Source organism: Megascapheus bottae, chromosome 13 (genome assembly GCF_031878675.1).
Source record: "Megascapheus bottae isolate mThoBot1 chromosome 13, mThoBot2.hap1, whole genome shotgun sequence".
In the NCBI taxonomy this organism is placed as follows: domain Eukaryota; kingdom Metazoa; phylum Chordata; class Mammalia; order Rodentia; family Geomyidae; genus Megascapheus; species Megascapheus bottae.
In genome coordinates this window covers 11,080,825-11,100,241 of record NC_143521.1, presented here as the reverse complement: position 1 = coordinate 11,100,241, position 19,417 = coordinate 11,080,825, and the positions used below count along the sequence as shown (strand labels likewise).

At 39.9% G+C, this 19,417-nt stretch overlaps 1 protein-coding gene across 4 annotated transcripts; it reads right to left on the bottom strand.

Annotated features, from left to right (window-relative positions):
* Positions 1–302: 302 nt before the first annotated feature.
* Positions 303–17,838, bottom strand: Abraxas1 (abraxas 1, BRCA1 A complex subunit). Of its 4 annotated transcripts, none has more exons than XM_090343294.1 (9): positions 17,704–17,838; positions 14,972–15,062; positions 11,042–11,078; positions 8,934–9,000; positions 5,625–5,818; positions 4,023–4,142; positions 3,529–3,613; positions 1,290–1,401; positions 303–925 (listed from the first exon to the last, which is right to left on the bottom strand). In XM_090343294.1, the coding sequence occupies exons 1-9, from the start codon at positions 17,788–17,790 to the stop codon at positions 513–515; spliced, it is 1,206 nt and encodes a 401-aa protein (XP_090199420.1). In that variant the 5' UTR covers positions 17,791–17,838; the 3' UTR covers positions 303–512. The 4 variants fall into 4 exon arrangements, with proteins under 4 accessions (XP_090199420.1, XP_090199421.1, XP_090199422.1 ...); XM_090343295.1 differs by having other exon boundaries at positions 3,568–3,613; XM_090343296.1 differs by lacking the exons at positions 8,934–9,000; positions 11,042–11,078 and having other exon boundaries at positions 17,704–17,790.
* Between the last annotated feature and the right edge of the window lie 1,579 nt (positions 17,839–19,417).

Below are 19,417 nucleotides of genomic sequence, written 5' to 3'. Positions count from 1 at the left end.
ACTAATGTACCATTGGTTAAGAAGTAGCAATTTTAAATGACTTAGGTAAAAATAAACTCTAATGTAAACTTTCTAACTTTCCACATGATAAAAACTTCATTTCCAGACATCTGGAACAAGTTTAAAAACTCATCCATGTAATTTTTTCCCCCAATCATGTAGAAAGATAGAAGGTGTTGATTTTAAAGTAAAAGTGTCTTGGAATAGAAGCATAACTTAGTTTGATAGAACACTTACCTCGGACCATGAGGTAAGTAAGTGTTCAGTTTCTAGCACCACAAATAAGTGAATGAATAAATAGATAAGATTTTAAAAGTACTTTATAAAAAATGTTGATCATCTTTAAGAATTGGGCATACTAAAAATAAAACCATTTCCATTTACAAGTAGCTTCTTAAACAAATGAGCTTTTCATTACTGCAATTTTACTGGCCATGGTAAAAACAAACATTTGGCTTTCTTCATTCAGCTAATCCAAAAAAAAAAAACAAACCGATTCGGGATTAAAAGGATCAAAATGTGGGAGACTGAGGATATTCGCCATAGCCCTTCATTTTCCCATTGTCTTCATCTGTGTCTGAGCTGCTGGATGTGACTGCTCTTTCCTGGTTCTCACTGTCAGTCTCTGTCTTAAACAGCCGTGACCTCTTTGTTTGGTTTCCATCTGTGTCTGCAGCAGCTGTCCGCTTAGTCATCTGTGGTGAGCTAACTGGACTAGCTCCAGGGGTGTAAGTGTATGGAACCATTAAGGTCAGGTTGTCTGCCAGCTGGAAGTGGTGGTCAGTACTACATCTGCTTTTCAAAATCTGTCCATTTGTCAAGGAGATAATACAAGAATGAAGAAGTTCACAATCTGGGAAAAATGTCCGTAAGGCTTGATAAAGAAAAACGTTCTCCTTCTGGTCTTCTGGAGTTTTCTTCTTTCCTAAGCAAAACAAAGTAACAGCTCAAGACTGTTTCAGTCCAAAAAGCTTTTACAACTAGCTATATGTCATTTAACACAAAAAGATTTCAACAAACATATCCAATCATTCAAATATAATGCTACATTCCTGCTTATATGCCACAGGATTCTAAGAGGAAATTAAAGTTATATGTGGTAATATGAATAAATGCTGCTTGCTTGCTATAGAAGAACCATGCTGTCTGTTGAGTAAAGAGCACTGACAAAATGATCCTTTTAATCCCAAGGTGGACAAATATACACATGTCCAGAGTTGGCTGCCACTGAGCATAAGACAGTGAGACATGGAAGACACCGTATGTTCATGTATTCAGGTTTTACTTACTTGATGCTTGTATCTGTGCTTGCTTTTTTCCAATTTCTTCTTTTAATCTGTTTATCTCATTTACGAGTTTATCTATTTGTTTCTCACTTTGCTCCACATGATTGCATACAAACTACAAAATAAAGTAAGGGCATAGACAAAATTCCAACTACCATGTTAACAGAATATAAACTCACAAATCATATAAATCCTTAGTAAAAATACAATCTGCCTTTTACAAAAACTTTATTTTATTTTGCTGTTTTCTGATTTTTCCCCCCCTAGTTCTGGGGCTTAACTTCAGGGATGGGGCACTATCCCTGAGCTTCTCTGTGCTCAAGGCTAGCACTCTACCACTTGAGCCACAGTGCCACTTCTGGCATTTTGTTTATGTAGTACTGAGGAATCAAACCAGGGCTTAATGCATAGTAGGCAATCACTCTACCACTAAGACACGGCCCGTTTTCTGAAGGAAAGACCTCAACAAGCACTAACTTGTATATTACTGTATTAGGTTATAAAAACTTTTCAGATACGTTAACTTGCCATTTATTTGTAGTTTTGTCATATCACTTTCCTTGATAACAGAAATGAAATTCAATTTCAAATAAATTCTGGGCTAAGGATGTAGCTCTATGCTACCACAGACTTCCTAGCACCAACAAGGCTCTGAGTTTAATTACCAGCCCTACAAACAATCAATACGTATATATACATATATGTATACACAGAAAGGCAAAGATAATGCACACATTTTACAACAAGAAACTGGAAAGTATAACAAAAACAGTGACTATTTTACTCCTGTAAAAGAAAACAAGAATTTTCATTCCCGTAAGAGAAATTAATTTGATACCTTGCAATCAGATGACTGCAATATTTAGGCGACATTCCAGAAAGTCTACTTAAAGAATATGCAAAGGGGTGCTGGGAGTTTTTCCTAGTGGTAGAGTGCTTGCCTGGCACGTACAAAGACCCAGGTTTGATTCTCTGATACCACATATATAGAAAAAGCTGGAAGTGGTGCTGTGGCTCAAGTGGTAGAGTACTAGCCTTGAGAAAGCCCAAGGATAGTGCTCATGCCCTGAGTTCAAGCCCCAGGGTTGGCAAGAAAAAAAAAAAATGTCAAGAGGCCAGGAGTTTGGCCTAGTGGTAGAGTGCTTGCCTAACATGTATGAAGACCCATGTTTAATTCCTATATACTGCATACATAGAAAAAGCCAGTGTGGCTCAACTGGTAGGGCTCTAGCCTTGAGAAAGCCCAAGGACAGTGCTGAGGCCCTAAGTTTAAGCACCAGGACTGCCAAAAAAAAGAAAAAAGAAGATGCAAAGATTGCATACTAAGAATAACATCCTTGGAATCATTGCTTTTCCCAATTTCAGTTACTAATCATCTTTGTCTTCTTAAAGTCTTGCATCAATGTCCATCTTCTGGTTCTTTTTCTCTTTAGCCAGGAAAAATATATGTACATATGTAATAGATATATTTCATAATTTTTTCATTTTATTTTATATTTATGGTTATTTATATGAGATTTAAAAAAAGTATCTATTATTACAGTTGTTATTTATCTTTTTGTTGTTGTTCTTGGTTGTGGGGCTTGAACTTGGTCTTCGTACTGTTCCTAAGCCTCTTTTAGCTCAAGGCTAGAGCTCTACCACTTGACCACAGTGCCACTTTTTGAGTGGCTAGAGATAAAGAGTCCCATGGGGCTAGCATGTATGAAGCCCTGGGTATGATTCCTTAGTACTACATAAAGAAAAAATGCCAAAATCAGAATGATGATCCTTGTAAGTGTGAATATAAAAATGAATATGTAATTACTCAATATCAATAAAGAAAATAAAAGAGAAAAAGGCAGATGTGGTAGAATGCTAGCCTTGAGCAATGGAAGCTCAGAGACAATGGTCAGGCCCTGAGTTCAAGCTCCAGGACTTGGAAAAAAAAAAAAAAGCCAAGGAAAGGGCTAGGAGTATGGCCTTGAGGTAGAGTGCTTATCTAGCATGCATGAAGCCCTGGGTTTGATTCCTTAGTACCACATACACAGAAAGTCATAAGTGGTGCTGTGGTTCAAGTGGTAGAGCAACAGCCTTGAGAAAGCTTCTTGAGTAGCTAGGATAACATTAAACTCTTGTTGTATATTAAAACTGCAGTTTACTACAGCAGATGAAATGATACAATACAAATAAATCTGATGTAACAATGAACAATTTAATATGGACACTAGAAGTGGTCTTTAAATGTTTGATGTTAACTTACCTTTAATTCTTCTTGTAGTGAATTATACATTTTATTTACCTTATGTACCTCTCTTAAAGATCCATCTTCTTCAAAAAATTCAGAGCTATAAAATAATACAACTTCTTTAAGTGTACAGAATTTTCAAGAGAAATAGAAGTGGTAAAAAAAAAATCTCATTTGAGTAATGTGTTCATACATCCAGCTTTCCTAAGATGGGTACTGGTAGCTCACATCTGAAATCCCACTACTCTTTAGGAGGACAAGAGCTGAAGATTTTGAATCAAAGCTGGCTGAGGCAGGAAAGTCCTTAAGACTCTATCTCCAGTTTACTACCAGAAAGCCAGGAGTCAAGCTGTGGTTCAAGTGGTAAAGCACTAGCCTCAAGCAGAGCAAGCTTAGGGAGAGAGCCAAGGCCCAGGACTGCAATACACACAACACATATATAACACATACACAAATCACCTTTAATTCTTGTTTGTGTAATAAGGAAATTAATTTTAAAGAAATCTTACCTGTGTGCCTTTACTGCTCTGTGAAAACCAGCGGACACACAGGAGCCGGATACAGTTTTATAACCCATTTGTTCAGATATGCCCAGATTGGCAACCACTAAAGGTATCCTATAAAAAAGCCTGACAACATAAAATTTTTAAATATAAATTCAAATAGAATAGCATCTTACATATCACAATGCACTACTTTCCCCTTTACAATTAAACAGAAAAACCTGCTTCTTATTATGTACCAAGACAGAATTTCCTAACTTGTGGCAACTTGAAGCAACTAAGTTTTAAAGTTGTAAAGTAGTCAGGCACTAGTGGCTCATGTCTGAAATCCTAGCTACTCAGGGAGGCTGAGCTCTGAGGTCCTGGCAGGAAAGTCTGTGAGATTCCTATCTCCAATTAAACACCAGAAAACCAGAAGTGGAGCTGTGGCTCAAATTGGTACAGCATTAGCTCTGAGCAAAAGAGCTCAGGAATAGCACTTAGGTCCTAAATTTAACCCCAATAACTGGAAAAAAAAAGTTATGAAGTATGTATAGTATTTTTTAAAACTGAAAAAATATTTAATAACCATTTTAATTAAGTATATGAAAAAATAAGGCAACGCAGCCACTTGGAGGCTGGGGCAAAATGGCAAGTTTTAGGCCAGCATGGGTAACATAGAGACCTTTATTTAAAAAAAAGAGAAAGAAGAGAAATTTGACTGGATGAAGCTCAGTGGTAAAGTGCTTGCCTGCAATGTGTAAAGTTCTGGGTTCCTGTCCCATGATATATTCTCTTTTACTTTCTTTTATGTGTGTTATGTGCCAGTCCTAGGGCTCAAACTCAGAGCCTGGATAATGTTCCTGAGCTTTTCATTCAAGGCTAGTACTCTATCATGTAAGCCATAAGTCTGCTTCCAGATTGTGTGTGTGTGTGTGTGTGTAATTAATTGGAAATAAGAGTCTCACAGACTTTCCTGTCCTGGCTGGCTTCCAACCAAGATCCTTAGATTTTTTAGAGATGTGAGTCACCAGTGGCTAGCTCATTTACATTCTTCTTTTTTTTGGGGGGGGGTAATTCTGGGGCTTGAACTCAGGGCCTGGGGCATTGTCCTTGAACTTCTTTTGTTCTACTACTTAAGCCACAGTACCAGGCTTTTACTGTTTATATGGCACTAAGGAATCGATCCCAGGGCTTCAGGCATGCTTCAGCAAGCACTCTACCACTAAGCCACATTCCCAATCCACATTAATTCATATATCCAATAAAAAATAGTTAAATGATATCCCTGTTAAGAACTGCCTTGCTTCTTTATAGAGATTATATAGAATATAAAATTGTTTAACCGAGTTCCTAAGCTTAAGTTCTAACATGTATCCTTATCAACTGACAACAAATATTTTTTCTACACGAAACACGAGAAAAGTCATCTTAGCATCATTCCATACTGATCAGTTTCCCTACCTGACCTTCATTCTCCCATCTACAATTAACACATTCTATGACCTATCTCAGCATTACTGAGATAACCTAATACAACACTGCATGAAAACACGTAAGATGCAAAGTGTATTAGGTACTTATTTTTTTCTACTAGTTTAAAATTGCCAATGACCAACGAACATTTACCCTTTTTGAGGTTTATATAAGGCATACTCCAGCTTATGAGTAGAGCAGCTTTCTGTTACTGTACTTGATGTTAACAGCAGAAAAATAAGTTCTTGGCTTGGAAAATGCTTCTGTAGGTTTTTGTGAAGCAGTCTCTCTCTAAATGTCATGATCTGATCAGAATGACGACGAAATTTGTACCAACCTACCATATTCTGAAAGAAAATACAGAAAAAAATTAGGTATCTCAATCTTAATGGTTGATAGTTATTATAACATGTTTTGTAATAATAGCAATAAAACCAACAGTTTTGAACCAAGAATGATGTGACAGGGCTGTAATTCCAGCACTCATTTTGGAGGCTAAAGCAAGAAAACTGAGTTCAAGGTGATACAGTGAAACCCACTCTCAGAAACAAACAAAAGGCAAAAATGATGTATTAAAATGGCTTTTTAACTGGATACCGGTGGCTCATGCCTGTAATCCTAGCTACTCAGGAGACCAAGACCACTGTTCAAAGCCAGCTTGGACTTGTATCTCCAATTAATCACCAAAAAACTGAAGTGAAAGCATGAAACCGTGGCTCAGTGGTAGAGTATTAGCTAGCCTTGAGCTAAAGAGCTCAGGGACAGTGCCCAGACCCAGAATTCTAGCCCCACAACTGACCAAAAAAAAAAAAAAAAGCTTTCTGAAATTGGGAAGATTTTGGACAAGTAATAAAAACTATACTTAATTTTATACTTACCTTTGAAAGTTTGCAATTTGACTTATACTTACTTTCTATTTATTTAAAAGGCTGTTTTCATTTATATAGAAAAGTATTTCAAAGAAAAAAATGCTGACTTTAGTTCCTTTTATGGCATTTGTAGTTATGTAATTGTCATCTTTAGTAAAAATTTACAAGAAAGAAACAGTAATACCAGTGCTTCACTTACTAGGCATCACTTATGCCCTGAAGGTTTTGTTAATAAGCTGCTTTGGTTTTTGTAATCACAGGAATGGGTTTTTTTAAATGTAATATGTAAAAACAAAAAATAACCAACAACAAAAACCAAACCACTGTATTCCTAAGCTCTTTTTTTTTGTCAGTTGTGGGATTTGAACTCTGGGCGGAGGCATTGTCCCTGGGCTCTTCAGCTCAAGGCTACCACCCTACCCCTTGAGCAACAGTGCCACTTCAGGTTTTCTGGTGGTTAACTGGAGATAAGAGCCTCATGAACTTTAGTACCTTGACTGGTTTTGAACCGAGATCCTCAGATCTCAGCCTCCTGAGTAGCTAGAATTACAGGCGTGACTCACCGTGCCAAGCACTAAACTGTTCTTAAACCAGAAAAATAAAACTCAGTAAATCTAAGACAGAAAAATAACTTTTAGTTCATAGAAATCTGTGGCATATTCAACAACTAAATTTTGTATTTGCACATTTCAAGTGCTTCATCTGTACCTGCAACCCCAACACTTGGGAAACTAAGTGAGGCAGAATTGTGAGTTAGAGGTCCTTCTGGACTGTATAATGAGAATGCTTCAAAAAATAAAAAAAGCAATTGTTTCTGTTCTTTTTAAAGCTAAACATTTACACATGTGTATTTAAAAAAAATATCCAAAAGCCAGGTGCTGATGGCTCATCTCTGTCAGGAGGCTGACATCCAGAATCATGGTTCAAAGTCAGCCCCGGCAGGAAAGTCCATCAGACAACCATCAAAATGCCAGAAGTAGAACTGTGGCTAAAGTTGGAAGAGCACTAGCTTTGAGCAAAAATGCACAGGGAGTGTGCCCACACTATGAGGTTAAGCCTCAGGACAACCACAAAAACAAAACAAAAAAATAAATCCAACAACCACTTTTCAACAAAGAATTGTTTTAAAGAAAACAAAAAAAAAAAAAAAAAGAATCCTAGCTATTCAGGAGGCTGAGATCTGAGGATCAGGATTCAAAGCCAGCCTGGGCATGAAAAGATCTGAGACTCTTATTTCCAATTAACCTCTAGAAAATGGGAAGTGGAGCTTGGCTCAAGGGTAGGGCGGTAACCTTGAGCTGAAGAGCTCAGGGATAGTGCCCAGGCCAAGTTCAAGCCCCTCGACCCACAAAGAAAAAAAAAAAGGCAAAGGCAGGGGGTGGGGGGGGGGACGACACCAGGAATTTGACCTAGTGGTAGAGTGCTTGCCTAGTATGCATGAAGACCCAGGTTCAATTCCTTATTACCACATACATAGAAAAAGCTGGAAGTGTTGCTGTGGCTCAAGTGGTAGAGCTCTAGCCTTGAGAAAGCCCAAGGACAGTGCTCAGGCCCCTGATTCAAGCCCCAGGACTGGCCAAAAAACAAAAAAGTACTATGGATATAACCCAAGTCCTTCAGTGTGCTAGGCAGGTACTCAACTATAAATCTGTATGTGTATGTGTGGATATCCACACACACACAGTACTGAAGTTTAAATGGCTCTTGAGTTTTTCCACTCATAGATGACACTCTGGCTTTCTGCTAATTAATTGTGGAGCTAAGAATCTCAAGAATTTGTCCAGGCTATCTTCAAACTTGTAGTCCTCCTGTCTTAGTCTTCTGAGTAGCTAAGATTACAGATATGAGTCATCATACCCAGTGACTCAAAGTTATTCAACTGGATATACCTTTATTTGCAAGATACAAAAGTTTATAAGTGGAAAAAAGTCAAACTGTAGAAAATATTTGTATTTGAGAAAATAATCTGTCTTGATTATTCAACAACTTGTAGCTAAACATAAAATATTCTATGGAGGAATTAAATAATGTATAGAAAACTGTACCATATATGAAACTATACCATATATAGTATAGCTATATACTGTCCCTGCAGTTATAAAAGAAAAAAAAAAAGTAACTGCAAAGCCAGGTGTGGTGATGCATACCTGAAGTCTAAGCTGTTTGGGAGGCGTGTAAGGGGAGAGATACTTGAGCCCAGAAGTTCAAGAATAGTTTGATCAACACAGAGGAAGAGATTGATGTTGATTAGGTAATCACGGAGCAATAAACATAAGATTTATGTGGTTTTTTTTTTTTTTTTTTTTTACTTTTGTCAGGCTTGAACTCAGAAACTTGCACTCTTGGCTTTCTTGCTCATGGCTGAAACTCTACAACTGGAGCCACACCTCCAATCCAAGATTCACAGTGTTAAATGACTAGATTTGCTTTCAGGGAAACCTTTGTGAATACTTGGAAAGAATAGGCTATTTCTTACTAGTTTTGTCAACATAAAGACAAATACTACCTATAAGTTTTGTCAAAACAGTATATTTTTAGGAGCCCCAAAATAATGCATACAATACCAACAAGGAAAAGGCAAACTAGAAAATACCTTTTTTGTACTTGGAAATATTTTCTTCAGTGAGTGCTCATTAACTTCACCTACAGAATTGTAGAAGCTACAAAGGTCAAAATTAAAGACATTTCAGATAAACTAAGTGTCTGAATAATTTTATTATCATTTTCAGTTTTAGTTAATCCTAACCCAACTGCCCAACCAAGATCTGTACCTTCTTGTCTGTCAGATGAAGTCCTAAAGTGAATAGTAGAGAAAGTACACAAAATACAATGGCAGAAATACAAGGTCCATAAACAGAAATCTGAGCAAGCATCAGACCCTAAATTCAAAATAGTTCAGGTCGGGGAGGTACTAAGTAAAATCTGTATGATGAAAATCTCATGAGCTAGAGCAAGGAAGTGTCGGCCTTGAGTGAAAAATCCAAATGAAATGAAACTCTAAGTTCAAGCCCCAGGAATGGCACAAAAACAAACTCAACTTTTTATTTATTTATTTTGCCAGTCCTGGGGCTTGAACTCAGGACCTGAGCTCTGTCTTGGGCTTTCTTGGGGCTAGAGCTCTACCACTTGAGCCATAGCACCATTTCCAGCTTTTTTTTGTTTATTTGTTTGCCAGTCCTGGGCCTTGAACTCAAGGCCTGAGCGGTCCTTGAACTTTCTCAAGGCTAGAGCTCTACCACTTGAGCTTCAATACCACTCTGGCTCTTTATGTATGTGGTACTGAAGACTTGAATCTGGGTCTTTGTGCATGCTAGACAAGCACTCTACCACTAGGCCAAACTCCCAGCCCCAAACTCAACTTTTTAAAAGCATGGATTAGATGCTTTCTGCAGCTCTAAGATTCTTATGAAATACATCTAATTACTAATGTGCTTGCCCAAAGATACTGACTCACTTTTAGTCCCTCCCTTTTAGTCCTGTGCATGAATCTCCACTAAGAATTCCTCATTCAATAGACACTTTTGTGTCAGTTGATATTAAGGATCTGGATGTCACTTTTCCTGGTACATCAGTTTAAGATCCTATTAAATTCTTTTTCCTGCCATCCCTTCAACATAAAACTTTTGTACCTTGACCATGTCCTCTTAGACAGCTTTAGACATGTGTGTGTCCATAATCATGATTTTTGAATGGTTTAGGTAAATTATAAGGTATTTCATTAGTATCATACCATGCTATGGTTGCATGTTTTGCTTTCCTTCTTAAAAATTGATTTGTATGTTATAATGTATGTTATACGTCAATAAGAAGTTAAAAATAGCCAGGCGCTGGTAGCTCATGCCTGTAATCCTAGCTACTCAGGAGGCTGAGATATGAGGATCATGACTCGAAGCCAGCCAAAGCAGGAAGGTCTAAAAGACTATTATCTCCATTTAACTACCAAAAAACTCAAAGTAGAGGCATGACTTAAGTGGTAGAGTGCTAGCCTTGATTAAAAATTCTCAGGTACAGCACCCAGGCCCTGAGTACAAGCCCTAGGATGCAGATAATGATTTTAGTACTATCTGTAGGACTAAGAGTTTGAAGAACAAGAATATAATTAGTCCACAGACAGACAATAATACTAAAAAGTGTAACTAGGAACTGGAGCTAGTGGTTCACACCTGTAATCCTATCTACTCAGGAGGCTGAGATCTGAGGATCATACATAGAAGCCAGCTCAGGCAGGAAAGCCTATGAGACTCTTAACACCAACTAACTGCTATAAGAGCCAGAAGTGGAGCTGTGGCTCAAGTAATAGAGTGCTAGCCTTGAACATAAAAGCTCACAGAAAAAACTTAGGGCCCAAGTTCAAACCCCAGGACCAGAAGAGTGTAAGGAAGAAATACTAGCTAAAAATTCAGCGGAATGAAAAGCTAGAAAAAAGACTGCTGTTGCTATATAAGAGCAAGTTAGACACTAATGAAATGATAGCAGTTGAGAAGGAAAGTCAATTCTCAAAATAAGCTTATTCTTGAGAAGAGCAGTGGAAACTAATACAATTCATATAACTGAGACATCTACAGACAGTACCTGTGAATCATTAGTTATTAAAAAAAATAACCCTCATTTACAATTGGTAACTAAGATACTTGGTTAATTTCAAAATATTCCATTTTTCACAATGAATACTTCACTTGCTTATATTAATACTTTACTCACCTAAAAAGCCGGTAGCATGGAATATATTTCTGAATGTCTAAAAATAAAGGATTTTGTTATGAGTATATTAATAATCAGTTGATTGGCAGTGAGCATTTACTTCATGCTTGTCAAAATACAGCTATGAACTATAATTTAGTCTTCAAGTAAATATGGCTTTATTTTCATTTACTACTAAAAGGTTATGCTCTAAACTTGATCAACAGTTAAAAGTATCTGTTAACAGGCTTTTCTTTTATTATTCTAACTAGTTGTTTCATAAAGGATTTTGCCAGTGTTCATTATTGATGAAAGAAAACAAGCAAGAACACCAGTATCTCCTAAAAGTTGTTTCCCTGTAATCCCACCTACTCAATAGGCTAATAGGTTCAAAGCCAGCCCAAGCAGACAAATCAGGGAGACTCTTACATCCAATTGACTAGCAAAAAGCTTGGCTGGAGGCATGACTCAAGTGTTAGAGCACCAGAAATCTGAGCAAGACCTTAAATTCAGGTGGGGGAGGTATTAAAGTAAAATCTATACGATGAAAATCTCATTGTACTCCCTTGCTAGAGCAAAGGAGTGTTTGGTGACATACATTTTTTTTTTTTGCCAGTCCTGGGATTTGAACTCAGGGCCTGGGCACTGTCCCTAAGATTCTTTTGCTCAAGGCTAGGACTCTGCTATTTGAGCCACAGTGCCACTTCCAGCTTTTTCTGTTTATGTGGTACTGAGGAACTGAACCCAGGGCTTCCTGCATACTATGCAAGCACTCTACCACTAGGCCACATTCCTAGTCCCCCTCTGAACATTTTTGACCAAATGCCATAAAGCTTAGTATTGTTGCCTAATTCAATGTATTTCCTCAAGGAATATTTGCTTAAACTCCTCAAAATATATTCGTTGGTGGCATGCTAATTCCAACTGCCAGTAGGGAGTGTTCCAAGTGTCTTAACGGGGAAAAAAGAAAAAGTACAATGGCAAACAAACAAGGGAAAGGGTGTAGCTCAATGGTAGAACTGTACGTAACATGTATAAAGCCGTAAGTTCAACTCTAAGCACCAAAAGAACCAAAGAACACATCAAAACTCTGTATGAAGGTAGAGACATGGCTCAATGGTAGAGAACTTGCTTAGCAAATATCAACGCCTGAATTCAAAACACATTACTGCCCCCCCCAAATACTCAACAAACAAACAATATATGAACCTATGTATACCACATATCCCAAAAGGACAATTTCCTTAATTTATGTTATTACAAGACAATTAAAACAAAATAGTATAAATGCAGAGTAGAACAGATGTCTGGAAATATGGCTTAAGTAGTAGAACATTTACCTGGCATATTACAAGGCCCTGGGTTCAGTCCCCAATGCTGACCTCCACTCAAAAGAGAGAAAGAAGACAGGCCAAGCAAGAAAAAGGAAGGATAGGAAAGGAAAAAGAAAGGAAAAGTATGAGCAGTGCAAATTAAGGGCTAGGCGTGTAGTGCAGCACAGAAGCCCCAAGGTTCTATCCCAACCAAGACAAAAAACAAAACAAAACAAAAACGAAAACAATGAATGTGCCTTTTTCCCACTTACCTAGGTAATGTTTTATGTATTGTGCATGAACCTGAAATGCCCTAACTTTCCTGAAGGACTATCAGCTAATTTACCTCTAGGAATGTGTTTTCAAAGACATATAAATATATGTACTAAAATGTTTACTGTAATGTTTACATTAATAAACAGAAAACAATTCACTGGTAAGCAAGTTAGGGTACATTGTACAGTGGTAGATATGAAGACATTACAAAGAATAACAGACTATCCATACTGATTATCTTCTGGACTCAGGATACCTTGGGAAGTACTTCTGTCTACATAAATTCCTATTTGTACACATAAAAATGTATGCATTTATACTTGTGTGTTTATGTATACTGGAAACAAAAATACTAACGCTTGCTACTAACTGTGGTTGATACTAAGAACTCTAATCAAAGTGAAAATTTTAATTTTGTATTATACGTATTCTTATTTTTAACTTGTAAGTAGCAAACAAGAAATGACATACTGTGTATATATTGTTGCAGTCTTTTCAGAAATCAATGTACTAATGTATCTCAAAATCCTTAGTGTGCCAGTGGCTCACATCTGTATCCTAGCTACTCAGGAGACAAGAGCTATGAGGATCAGAGTTTGAAGGAAAGACTCTCATTTCCAATTAACCACTCAAAAACCAGAAGTGGAGCTGTGACTCAAAATGGTAGAGCACTAGCCTAGAGTAAAAGAGCTCAGGGATAGTGCCTGGGCCCTGAGGTTCAAGGCCCACAACCAAAAAAAAACAAAAAACAAAAAACAAACCCTTAAAAATGTTCATACCCTATCAGTTGCAGTGGTACATGCCTATAGTCATAACTATTTAGGAGGTTGACATAGGAGAATTGCTTGAATCTAGTAGTTAAAAGGCCAGCCTGGGTTACACAGACCCTCTTGTCTCAAAGAAAAAGGAGTGAACATGAGAGAAAATATTATGTACAAAGATATTCCTGTAGAATAATTTATGACACTGAACTGATCATAATTTAACAGCTTACTGAAATCACAGAAGGGCCAAAGTAGAATACACTGCCAATATGAAAAATGGTACTAAGATTATTTAACTTAGAAAAATAGCCATAATATGGACAGTGTGATGACAAACTTTTTATCAAGTATATTACCAAACATATTTGTTTAAAAATAATGTATATATGCTTAGATTAATTATTTTCATAATTGATTTACTGAACCGAAACTCTTTTGTACAACTATTTAAAATTAAAAAGAAACAAACAAACAAAAAAACCTTCAGGGATCAGGAGCATAGCCTAGTGGTAGAGTGCTTGCCTAGCATGCACAAAGCCCTGGGTTTGATTCCCCAGAACCACATAAACAGAAAAAACTGCAAGTGGCACTGTGGCTCAAGTGGCAGAGTGCTAGCCTTGAGAAAGTCCAAGTCCTCTTACATTATTGTATACAATATATAATTTTAACTTAAAATGAATGCAATATGTCCTTTTGAATTCTGACAAATTAGTACATCCATGTTAACAATTTAAAAACAGCAATTTAGCCAGGTGCTCGTGGCTCACACCCGTAATCCTAGCTACTCAGGAAGCTAAGACCTGAGGATCATAGTTTGAAGCCAGTTTGGGCAGAAAAGTCTGTGAGATTCTTATCTCCGGTTAATCTCCAAAATGTCAGATGTAGAGCTATGGTGCCAGTAATAGAGCTCTAGCCTTGAACAAAAAAGCTCAGAGAAGGGCTGGGAGTTTAGCTTAGTGGTAGAGTGCTTGCCTAGCATGCACAAAAACCCAGGTTCAATTCCTCAGTACCACATACATAGAAAAAAGCCAGAAGTGTTGCTGAGGCTCAAGTGGTAGAGCTCTAGCCTTGAGAAAATCCAAGGACAGTGCTCAAGCCCTGAGCTCAAGCCTAGGACTGGCGAAGGAAGGAAGGAAGGAAGGAAGGAAAGAAGGAAGGAAGGAAGGAAGGAAGGAAGGAAGGAAGGAAGGAAGAGAAAAGGTTAAAGAAAAAGTATTCAGGCATTGAGTTCAACCCCCCAGGGCTGGCACACACACATACACAAAAGCAATTTATGCCAGTCACACTTTAGCCTGCAAGCCTAGCAACTAGGAGATGAAGATGGTGAAATCATATAGTTCAAGGACAATCTGGCTTAAAGGAACGTTCTAAGCTGATCTCTTTTAGCATATCCCTTCCTGTGTATCTCTTCTTGCCCAGGGTTTGAAAGTACTCATGACACTCTCATCTCCAATTAACTAGCAAAAAGCTGGAAATGGGGGTATGAATCAAGTAGCACAACACCAGCTTTGAACAAAAAAGCCAAGGGGGAGTATGAGGCCCTGAGTTCAAGCACAAGTACTGGTGTGCCCACAAACAAAGATACAGAAGTGACTTACCGATTGTATAAACAACTTCAACATCATCCATTTGGGAATCAGTAATACTATTCTTGGCTTCGCCTTTTACTTCCCCAAGGAGAAAACCTTCCTAGAAGGAAAAAGATAAGCAGCCTAAGGAATACGATGCACTGACCGAATGACTGCTCAATCTGCTAACATGTTTTCTGGGTTGTTACAATCTAAGTGGTATAGGTACTTTCAGTTTGATTGGAAAATAGTTAAAATCAGTGTATCATAAACACCACTGTGATATTTGACAAGGGAAAAACTAGTTACCAATGACTTGAAGCCAGGTGTGGGGGGGAAGAATGGAGTTGACTTTATAGGACAGGGCAATCACTATTTAGGCAGAGCTAGGGCTTGGCACAACTGCAGGTGAGAAGCCAAGAGAATCTATGAGGAACAGAAGCTCCCCTCTAGTAATGAAACATCCCATATGACTTGCCAGTGGCCTGAATTTTAAAAGTGCTTTTAAGAGTCAGGGTAGAGGCCGGGAGTTTGGCCTAGTGGTTAAAGTGCTTGCCTATCGTGCATGAAGACCCGGGTTCGATTCCTCAGTACCACATACATAGAAAAAAGCCGGAAGTGGTGCTGAGGCTCAAGTGGTAGAGCTCTAGCCTTGAGAAAATCCAAGGACAGTGCTCAGGCCCTGAGCTCAAGCCCAGGACTAGCAAAAAAAAAAAAAGAGTCAAGGTAGGGCTGGGAATGTGGCTTAGTGGTAGCATACTTTGTTAGCATATATGAAGCCCTGGGTTCAATTCTTCAGTACCACATAAAAGGCCAGAAGTGGCATTGTATGGCTTACCTGGTAGAGTGCTAGCCTTGAGCAAAAGGTGCTCAGGGACAGTACCTAGGCCCCGAGCTCAAGCCCTAGGGCTGGCCAAAAAAGAAAAGGAAAAGAAGAGTCAGAGGAGATTTCTAAACTATAAAATGACACATGATTCATGTTTTCAAACTTAAAATTGTCTACAATGTAAAAATTAGAATTCAATTTCTGAGTCTATCTTTTTATTTTGTTGGTCATGAGGCTTGAACTCAGGGCCTGAGTGCTGTCCCTGAGCTCTTATGAGCCACAGCACTACTTCTAGTTTTTTAAGTGCTAATTGGAGATAAGAGTCTCTGGGACTTTTTGTGCCTTTGCTGGCTTCAAACCATGATCCTCAGATCTCAGCCACCTGAACAGGAAAATAGGCTTGAGTCTGCTTTCTTAAAAGGAGTGGCATTAGCCTGATTGATTTAAAATGCAGGCATATGCCACAGTACTGTCGATTGGCATTTCAGAAAATTCCATTTCTCTCAAAGGTGCTTGAGAATGAAAGTCTTAGTTAATTCTGTCCCCATCTCCATTTCATGGGGGGAAAAAAAAAGCACAAAGCAATGTTTCCACAGCGTCTTTAATGGGGAATTGGTTACTGCCCTCTAGCTGCTGATTTTTCTCAAAAACTGAGAAAAAGCTGCAGATACAATGAAAATGCAACTTCCAAGATAGAAGCTAAAAAAGAGTGGAGAAACAAGTCTCCTTAAGACTAGGGAGCTGTTAATCACCAAGAGCTAATCCCATAAGGCAGGGGAATTAAGTGCCCATTATCTTTATACTACAGATATTCTGAAATAATTTCCACAACTCCTCACATACTTCACATTGTCATAAATCTGTTCTTTACGTGTTAATTTGTAAAGTCATTGAAGTAATGTACATACAACACATTAAACTGCACCCTTCATTAGAATGGTACTCAAAATTGTCATTCATCTGACTTCTGATATCCCAGACTTTTATGTTACAATGAAGAGCACATTACCGAAATTACTAGGCATTCTCTTTAAACTCTTGGTACAGTAGGAAGGTCTATTTTAGTGGCTTCTAATTTCTTTCAAGCCACTAGTATTTACTACCAGATAATACTCCTCAAACTTTTACAGTATTTTTTAAACTTCACTAAGTTTCAGGCACTGCCTAGGAGTTTGGCTTAGTGGTAAGAGTGCTTGCCTAGCATGCACAAAGCCCTAGGTGCGATTCCTCAGTACCATATACACAGAAAAAGGCCAGAAGTGGTGCTGTGGCCAAGTGGTGGAGCACTAGCCTTGAGCAAAAAAAAAAAAAAAAAAGCTCAAGGACAGTACCCAGACCCTGAGTTCAAGCCCCGGGGCTGGTAAGAAACAAGAAGAAAACAACAACTTACATGTTTGACGTTTGAGGGCAAGTTTGTTTATAAGTGACTATAGAAAAGGAATGGGACGAGGGTTCAGGACTTCAGAAAAATGGAAACAATAAGGAGTGGGGTCAAGTGATATCCCAGATTAGGCCCAGATCCTCTAGATAAGGCGTAAAGCAGCCGGTGGCCCGCATCCTCCTCGACTCCCCTGCCCCTGGGCTGGGTTCTGCTGCCCTGAGCGCTCAGAAGGAAGGGGAGAAGGGGGAGGGGGAGATGGGGAGGGGGAGGGGAGGGGGAAGAAGGGGAGGGGAGGGGCGGCAGGAGCAAGGGAAGGGTGAACAAGTCCGAGAGTCGGGGCGCAGAGTTCCGAGTTCGGGGAGGGGAGAGGGATGTGAGGGAGTGGGGGAGGGAGGAGGAAGGGGAAGACTCCGGGAACGACGACGGTCCTCCCACACCAGGCGCCCCAGGACCGCGAGTCTGGACCAGCCCGCCGGCGGGGGGGGGGGGGGGGGGGGGGGTTGGCAAGCCAGGACCCCGCAGAGGCGTGAGGAGGGAGGCCGTGCGCCGGCTCACCGTGTCCGCACGGGTGTTGAGGTGCTGGAAGGCGAGCGCGCCGAACATGAAGCCCGACAGCACCGCAGAGGAACTCTCGCCCTCCATACCGGCGACCACCGCGCCGCGCGCCGCATCCGGCAGCGCACGCCGGGCTTCCCGCCTGGCCTAGGGGCGGGGCCAGCCGGCCGGGTCCCAGCGTCGCATGCGCAGTGGCGCGCTCAGCGCCCCGGGGGCGCCCTCTATCGGCTGGGCGGTGGCGAGGCGGCTGTGATCAGGCCCCTCCCTAGATGCTGACCCGTGGGGGGCTGTGCAGGCCGCAGACCTCTTTCCTCCCTCCCCCTTTCCCTTCTCCTCCACTCTCCTTCCCTTCTCTCTCTCCACTTTTTTTCTCCCTCTCCCCCCTCCATTCCCCCTTTCTTCTCCTTCCCCCCTTCTCCCCCCTTCCAGCTCTCCCTTCTCCCTTCCTGTCCCCTCTTCCACACTAAGTTTTCTTCACAGGAACGTATGATGTGAATTGTGACCATGAAACCATGAACCTGCCCTCCACCCCCCCTCCCCAAGAGCATCTCCCTTGGGGCTCAGCTGGCTGAAGGCCTCCCCCTGCAGCTAACCATCAAGCCCTCACTCCTCCCCCAGCCACAGTGAGCAAGGAACATGCTTAATGGAGATTTACGACTTCTAAATAAGGGGCCTTTGGCTCCAGGTCTCAACGTTTTCCATCAAACAGGTTGTAATGTCCTAAACTTCCAGGGAAGTCTGAGACTGTGCCCTCTTCCCTTTCTCTTTCCCAGGTGACAGACACACGCACCTTCTGAAGTCTCTCCCTACTTAGCCCTATTCTCTTATTACAAGTGTTTCCCCGATGTGTTTGGAATACACCAAATCCATCTCTGTGCCTGCTTCTCAGAGGATCCAGCTGACAGAGTGCTTGTTTTTATCAGATGACTTTGGAGAGACTTTCACACTAGGAAAGCACAGTTTCAAATCCAAATGAAAATATACTCAATGATGGTTTTCATATTTCATTCTCATATTTTATATTTCTATTAGCATGTTACTATTAACATTATTAGTGTGTGTGTGTGTGTGTGTGTGTGTGTGTGTGTGTGTGTGCTGGTACTTAAGCTTGAACACACGGACTTATACTGTTGCTTAGCTTTTTGACTCAAGACCTGTTGTAGCATTTGAGTCACACCTCTATTTCCATATTTTCTGCTGGTTAATTGAAGATGAGAGTCTCCTTCCTGCTGGGGCTCGCTGGAAACCTCACTTCTCAGATCTCAGTTTCCTGGGTAGCTAAGGTCACAAGCATGAACCACCAGTGCCTGGCATTATTATTTTGAGGATGGATTTTGCTATGTAGCACCCACTGATTTTGAATTCACTGTGCAGAATGGATTAGCCTAGAACTCAAAATCCTCTTGCCTCAATTAGCCTCCAGAGTACTGGAATCACTGGTGTACACTACCACTTCTGGCAAATAATGTTATGGGCCGGGAGTTTGTCCTAGTGGTATAGTGCTTGCCTACCATGCACCAAGACTCTTGGTACCACATACACAGAAAAAACCCAGAAGTGGTGCTGAGGCTCAAGTGGTAGAGCTCTAGCCTTGAGGAAGTCCAAGGACAGTGCTCAGGCCCTGAGCTCAAGCCCAGGACTGGCAAAGAAAAAAGAGAGTAAAAATATCAATTTTCTTGAAATGAGGTATATTACATCATGAAGTTTTCCAAAT